Genomic DNA, 8,007 nt, shown 5'->3' with positions numbered 1-8,007 from the left:
AATGAAGTATTGAATGTCTTATTGAATATATGAAATATGTCTTATTGAATATATGAAATATTAAGTATTCAATATAGATAATTAAATATATAAAGGTGAATACGTATTTTCATACCTAGTGGTATATTTAATTCGCCTTTATATATTTAATTCTCTATATTGAATACTTAATATTTCATATATTCAATAAGACATATTTCATATATTCAATAAGACGTTCAATACTTCATTTCATTTTACCATCTATTTTTATATTATATATTATATATTCCATATTTTATATCCCACATTAATTTTTACAAGAATATAAATAAAACATAAAAAACAGACAGACTTCCATTCTAGCCTTGCGATGACAAAACGAACAAGACGCATGGAGGAGAAACAGGAGGAGAGTGGAGTAGGAGGGTATGAGGTGATGTAAGGGAGAAAGAGAAATGGGAGAAGGAATAAGAACTGGGCGAAATTACCGTTTATGTCCAAACTGATATGTCCAAATTTATGATTGCCTTCGTAAAAAAACCAGTTTGAAAACTCCCAGGATACATTTCGAATCCATAGATACGAGTGATCATGTTCTTGTGAAACTCTGTAGTCATTACTTTTGGTACAAGTTGTATTACAATCTAATGTAAAGTTTTCACTTTGCCAAAAAATGGGTCTCTTCATGTTTGGAATTTTAACCCGAAGGAACACACTTTCACCTAACCAAATGGGTCCTGAAAGAAAGAAATTAACATTCTATTTGATTTGTTATATTATAAATTTAATCTTTTTTACATTAACTTTAATAATTTCAACAAGGACATTAAAATTGAAATGCCTAATTAAACAAGACTTTCAACGACATTCAGTACGCAAAACTATACAATTTACGGCTGCATCGGCCGAAAAGAGAGAAAAAAAAATTAAAAACAGGATAATTTTGTAAAAGTAAAAACCGTTTATGTATTCACGATTACATGAAGTCTTCTAGGAATATCTTCTTCTTCTCATTATTATTATTATTATTGTTCAGTAGTTTTATTTTTATAACGTGCTTTCACTTCACTACCGAGCGCAGCTCTGTGCGCCTTGGGTTTGTGCTGTGGTTTGCTGTGGTGCTCTTATGTTTACTGTATTGAAAGTGTTTTGCGTAGGATGTGTGCAGTACCCAGTAGTGCAATTTTCTGTATGTTATATATATTTGTAAGTCCTGGTGTTTTTGTTATGTATTTGTCTGAATATTTTTTTTTATTATACTTAAGGCACCTACTATGATAGGAATTGTTTCTGTTTTTAGATTCCACATTCGAGTTACCTCTATTTCCAGGTCTTTGTATTATTATTATTATTACTAGCTGGACCCATGAAAAGTTCACGGAATACATAAAAACTGTAAACATCTATAAATTATGTCTTGGTGCCATGAGAAATGTTTCTATATCGAGACAGTTACAGAATATAGAAAGGTGTAAAACCGGTGACCGGTAAAAAGTTTCAGGAAAAAACGTCACAGCAATAAAGTCCCAATTTTGGTTAGGAAAAGAAATCACAAGCAAAGAAGTCACAATGAATTTCTGGGTTCCAAACAAAACTTCCCTAGGACAAAACTCCTGTGACTTTATTACCGTGACTTAAGAATCCTCTTGTTTAATGATACGGAGCGTTCTTCTGGTATTCTTTTATTTGTTTCAGTCATTCGACGGTGGCCATGCTAGAGCACCGCACTTTAGTCGAAGAAATTGACCCTTAGAATTGTTCTCTGTAAGCCTGAAACTTATTCTAGCAGTCTTTTCTGCCGAGCATCTAAGTTACGGGGATGCAAACACAACAGCATCGGTTGTCAAACAATGATGGTGGGAGTCAAACAAAAACACACCTACATAAATATATACTTATACACATTTGTATACATATATATATGACGGGCTTCTTTCAGTTTCCGTCTACCAAATTCACTCACGAGGCTTTGGTCGGTCCAAAGCTATAGTAGAAGATACTTTATAAAGTATAGAGTTAAATTTCATGTAACCACATATTGGCAACATATCTCCCCACCCACCCATTTTCTAGTGGGTAGTATCCAATTTTCTGCGACCTTTTCTCAGCTATATCCCGTTTGCATTAGTGTTTATATGAAGATAAAAGGAAAGGAGGCGGGGCTTATCTGAGTTTGGAGAGAAACGTTAAACATGCCTGTACAACATGGTCTTCCACCACCAAGACATGATGAACTATGAAAGAAGGCGATTAAGTACCGAAGGTGCGGTGGGGGTAAGAAGAAAGAACTAACTCATTTCTCTATTCATCACTTTCCCTCTTCTTCATTGTTAAAAGTAAAGAAGCTAGAAAAAGTCGATCGTATTTCGGTCTAATTGTCATTATAAATGGTTGACACTTTCCTTTCCCTGTCTCTGTCGCTTCATTCCTTTTCTCTATGGTTAAGATGCGTGGCTCAGTTGTTAGGAGTATTCCGCCCAAGATCGAAGAGTCATGAGTACGATTCCTTTCGGCGCGGTGTGTTTTTGAGCAAGATACTCTACTTCACCTTGCTGCATTCCACTCAGTTGGCAAAAATGAATTGTAGCTACAATTCAAAAGGGCCAGCCTTGTCATATTCTGTGGGAGGCTGAATCTCCCTAAGAACTACGTTAATGATATGCATGTCTGTGGAGCACACAGTCACTCGTGTGGTAATGAAAAGTGAAAGTGACATTCAATATTTGTTGTCTATATACAGCCACTCCTGCGCCTATATTTAATTATATTTATTTCATTTATGAAATCACTTTATATTTATTTATATTTATTTATATTTATTTCATTTATGAATGTATTGTGCTACTCTATCATGCCTGTTGAGATACAATGTAGGCGCAAGAATAATGTACATAGAGACGACATGGTCGATGGCTTCATTTTGTTGTATACATTCACGACATGTTTGTCTACTGCCGTTCTTTACGATACTCGCCAGGCAGGTTCTTTTAGGTAGATATTGATTTGGGGTTGCTATGATGAACCTTCCTGTCTCTTATTTTAAGCCAGATGACACTCTCCTTTGATGGGTAAGGGCTGTATTGTTAACATTATTATTTATTGCCTTTGCACAGCTTGTAACGCTGGAGATGTACTACAGTGTCAGCTGCTCACCACCAGTGAACTAAGGTAACACCTCTTATTTTCGAGCACCTTCCGGAGTATTCAAGCGGTCCCAAGCAGTGCTGTTTTCTGCAAGTGCTCCACACTTATTGCAGCCCCTATTTGTTCCACGTACTTCGAGACTTTTGCTCACTGTTCCCAGGGCTCCGACAATTGATGAAAAACGTAGCAGTAGTACCAATGCTACGTTTTTCATCGATCACAACTGCTTAATTTCCCAAGCTACCCTGTCATAACTCTCGACTTTTCTTTCTTCCTTATTGCATACCTTGTCAGCTGGACATGCTATGTCTATGATCCAGCAGAGTTTGTTTTCTTTCTCAATTAAGGCTATGTCCGGCTTCCTATTTTCAATCTCATGGTCGCACTGAATCATAAAATCCCACAGGATCTTTGCATTATCATTTTCGATGATGCCTTCGGATTTATGGTCGTACCAATTTTTTGCTCTGTCAAGTCCATACTTGTTGCAAAGTGTCCAATGAACAAGCCTGGCTATATTGTCGTGGCGTCTCTAATATTCCTTTTGGACTAGTGGCGTACATTGGCTGGTAATATACCATACGGTTTCAGCGCTTTGTGCATAGATTCTGCACTTATCACTTTCTGTTGTGCTGTCTAGTCTGTATTTTATGTAGTTTGTTCTTAGTGCTTGCTCTTGGGCAGCACAGGTTAGAGCCTCCGTTTCTGATTTTAAACTATTTTTAGTCATCCACAGCCATCTTTTTTCTCTGTCTGTCTTATCTTCAACATCTCTATGAAATTGGCCATGCATTCTTTTCTTTACCCACGTATTTTCACTTTCATTTGTTTGTTTTCAATTTCTTGCACAGTGCTTTATCTTTGCAATATTTCATCCTACACAAGTCTGACCTTCTGATCTATCTCAGTTTGCGCATGTACTCCACCTTAATAGCGGTTCTGTGGCATTTGTTACATAACATGCTATGTTGTTTTCTTCTCCTCTAATGCTGTGTTCGCATCCAATAAGTCCTCTTCCCCCTCTTTTTCTCCGTACATATAGTTTGTGTCACTTTTTGGGTGGATTGACCCATATCTAGTTAGCAACTTCCTTGCCTTTCTGTCTAAGCTGTTTAGTTCGTCTACTGTCCATGCGAGTACCCCTGCTCCATATCTAAGGAGTGAAACCTCCCAGGTGTTGATAGCTTTAATTTCGACTTAAGGATCTATCTCAGTTTGCGCATGTACTCCACCTTAAATTTTTCTGTCATTTCTTTCTCCATCAATTTATCTATTTCCAAAATCCCCAAGTACTTATAGCCCGTCTCTTCTATATGCTTCATAACCTTCCCCGACGGTATCGTTAGTTCGTCCATTCTGATATCAGCACTGAAGGTATACACCGTATCAACGAGGGAACTGACTTGGGATTCATCTTTAGCATAAAGTTTGAGGTCATCCATGAATAACAAATGGTTGACTTTTGTTGGCGGCTTTTGAATACATACCCAGCTTTTGCTTTCCTCACAATCAGTGTCAGTGGTATCAGGCACAGTACAAAGATCAGTGGGGACAGGCAGTCCACTTGGAAGATGCTCCTCCTAATTTCTACTGTCCCTAAACTTCTTCCATATGCTGCCAGGTCCGTCCTCCAATTCGCCATACTTTTTGCAAGCAATCACTCAACATTTGATGCAATCCTAAACAACTTTATACATTCCATAATCCAAGAATGTGGTATCATACCGTACGCCTTACGATAGTCAATCCATGACATGGATAAGTTACTTTTCCTCCTCTTGCAGTCTCTGAGTGCAGTTTTATCTATCGGGAGTTGATCCTTGCTACCTCTACACTTACCCTTGCAACCCTTCTGCTCATGTGGAAGGACTCCATTTTTTTCTAGATGTTCGTACATTGACTCTACGAGTATTCCAGTCAATAACTTCCACATAATTGGCAAACAGGATATCGGTCTGTAATTGTCTACCGTATTGCCTTTTTCGATGTTTTTCAAACACAGCACTGTCCTACCCAATGTCAACCACTCTGGTATTACTTGGTCGGCATTTAACAAGGCGCTGAGTTGCGTAGCTATTTGTGCATGACATTCCCGAAGTAGCCTTGCACTCCATCTGGTCCCGGGGTCTTCTAGTTGCTTATTTTTTGCTGATTTCCTTCACATCCCTAACCGAAATGACTAGTTCTGCCTGTTTTGGACAAACTACTGTTTGTTTCAGTTCTTGCAACCATTCAGCATGCTTCTTGTGCTACTTGCCTTTGCTCTAGATGTCACTCCAAAACCTTTGAATTTCATTATTATCTGGTATCAACTTTCATCTGTACACATTTCATATATTTCTTTATAAAATCTCTTCTGATCTACTCTGAACAATCTATTCTCGTGGTAACCCTTCATTCTTTGGTCGTATCTTACTATCTTTGCTCTCTTTGCAACGAGGCGCTGTTTCAGGCTCTTTCTTTCGATATTATACTTCCTTTTAAGTGCCCTGTATTTTTGTTCTCTTTTAAGCTCCCCTTTCTCTTTTCGGTCTAACACAGAAATTTCCTTCGAGAGCATGTTTAACCCTGCCTGGATTCTTCTTTTCCACCATGGATCTTTTCTTTCGTCTCTCCCATTATGTTCCTTTTTCTTGACATCCATACCCACGTTTTCTGCTACAACAATACTTGCTGTCTTGATCAAATTATTTGTTTCTGTGATGTTGTTTGTTCTGATGTATTTCAGGATTTCATTGACATTTTTCGTTTCTTGTTTCAATTTCCACCGATCAACCTTTTTAGGGTTGCAAATAATGTCGCTATCGTTCTCCTGTAGTCTTACCTTTATTCTGTCGTAGTTTGTCTTTGGTTCATCTGTCATGTCGCCATTATTTTTATTGTCTTCTTTTAGATCATCTATATGTCTCTCATCAAGTAAACTACCAGTGCTCCTTTCCTGTGCTATGAGATTACTTTTATTAGTAAGAATTGTATAGTCACCGTTATCTTTGCTGCTATTTTCCAATACCCGTCTTTTGATAGATTCGAGCTCTACTGCTGTGAACCAATAATTGTTTTCTTATTGCTCTAGCTTGATCACAGGGTCTCTGTTCCGTGAGTTGAAACAATCCCTTTTCTCACCAATGATTATACATACGTTGTCGGTAACTCCTAATTTGGGCACCATTTTCGTCTACCGGGTTGCTCAGGTAGTAACACTCCATGACGACAGCATTAATTTGCTTGCTCCATCTACGCCGTGTGTGGTGGTTCCTTTCTGGATATCGACAGGCTGGAGCTGGAGCAGAATCTCTGAGCCTACCGGGTGCAACATTATCACCATCATTGGCTCCAGTTTCATTGCCACCGTTATTCACAATATTTTGTTTTTTCATTTTCAATCATTTGAGGTAGCGATTATCAGGTTGCACAATTACGAGTGTTTTTATTGTGATGCCATCACTAGATATATCCTTATTAGCCCATAAGGAGACTCCACCCGTTTCCTTTCATTATTATTATTATTATTATTATCATGATTGATATCACTGGTATTATTGTTTTTATGTGTTAGTAGTAGCATTGGTTGCAGCAAGAGCAATATATTATTATTATCATTATTGTTCAGTAGTTTTATTTTTATAACGTGCTTTCTCTTCACTACCGAGCGCAGCTCTGTGTGCCTTGGGTATGTGCTGTGGTTTGCTGTGATGCTCTTATGGTTACTGTATTGAAAGTGTTTTGCGTAGGATGTGTGCAGTGCCCAGTAGTGCAATTTTCTGTATGTTATATATATTTGTAAGTCCTGGTGTTTTTGTTATGTATTTGTCTGTCTGTTATTATTATTATTATTATTATTATTATTATTATTATTATTATTATTATTATTGAGTGAGAGAGCAGTACATGCCATCAAAGGGACACTGGAGTAAAATATATGAAGCCCATTATACCCATCATGACTAGCATCACAACTATATGTGTGCGACATGGTGATCTCATATCAAGATAAACAGCGCATGACCTCGCAGGTGGAGCCTGTTAGAATTTTCTTCAGGTTGAGTAGCCCAACCTGCTCAAAAGGTCCTGAAAAAAATTGTTTAAGGATGTTTCCAAAGGTGAATTATTCAATTTGTTTAAGGATGTTTCTAAAAGTGAATTATTCAAACCCCCACTACTTCTGCCCATGATCAGAGATGCACATATCGTCAGCTACCAAGGGACATGCTCAACTGGTTAAAGTCAAACAACTGACAAGCAAATCTGTTGTATTGAGCAGAATATTTGCTGTAGCCCATCTTTTTATACCAAGACAAAACAATGTACATGATAACACTTCCAATCAATTAAGATCAGAAGTCATGAGAGCCACTGCCTTGTACTGCATCCGGGAATTTATTATTATTATGTTGTTTTTTTCTTCCTTCTTCAAATTTTCTTCCATTTCTCGCCGAGTGTTTTCCGTACACCTAGGGTAGAGAAGCATTCCCAGTTTATACACGCATATTCACAGGTAAAATATGTATTTTAAAAAGATTAATAAATAAATAAATTCATAAATGGATGTTGTTTTCACAGCGATAATGCTCTTCTCAGTACATAAGTCGTTCCAGTCAACGCGATTTTTTGCACTTCCTGTAGGGATGGTAAGCCTGGTATCATTTTCAAATAGGTTTCAGTACCTTTTTTTATCCTTCCTAGAGATCCTACAATCACTGCTACGGTAGTCGCCTTGAGATACCACAGTTTTTCAATTTCTATTAGCAAGTCTTTATATTTACTGATCTTGTCAAATTCTTTCGCCACTATATTATGATCGCAAGGAATACTCATGTCAATTAATAAACACATCTTCTTTGTCTGATCTTTTATAATAATATCCGGTTTATTAGCTTTTAT

At 37.3% G+C, this 8,007-nt stretch overlaps 1 protein-coding gene across 6 annotated transcripts in view; it reads right to left on the bottom strand.

The window, feature by feature from the left end:
* The window catches only part of LOC106877375 (uncharacterized), a 69,263-nt gene that overhangs the window by 57,972 nt on the left and 3,284 nt on the right, over positions 1-8,007 (bottom strand). For 5 of the 6 annotated variants that reach the window (XR_008267072.1, XR_008267073.1, XR_008267071.1 and 2 more), the window contains exon 2: positions 471-719. Coding sequence is in view for 2 of the 6 variants with exons in the window: in XM_014926264.2 (XP_014781750.1) it covers positions 471-669 (199 nt within the window). In the remaining 4 variants the exon portion in view is untranslated. Of the gene's footprint in view, positions 1-470; positions 720-8,007 lie in introns of those variants that run through there. The other variant, XM_052978182.1, reaches the window with a different exon arrangement.

The sequence above is a fragment of the Octopus bimaculoides genome, chromosome 30 (genome assembly GCF_001194135.2).
Source record: "Octopus bimaculoides isolate UCB-OBI-ISO-001 chromosome 30, ASM119413v2, whole genome shotgun sequence".
In the NCBI taxonomy this organism is placed as follows: Eukaryota; Metazoa; Mollusca; class Cephalopoda; order Octopoda; family Octopodidae; genus Octopus; species Octopus bimaculoides.
This window is presented reverse-complemented; position numbering and strand designations above follow the sequence as displayed.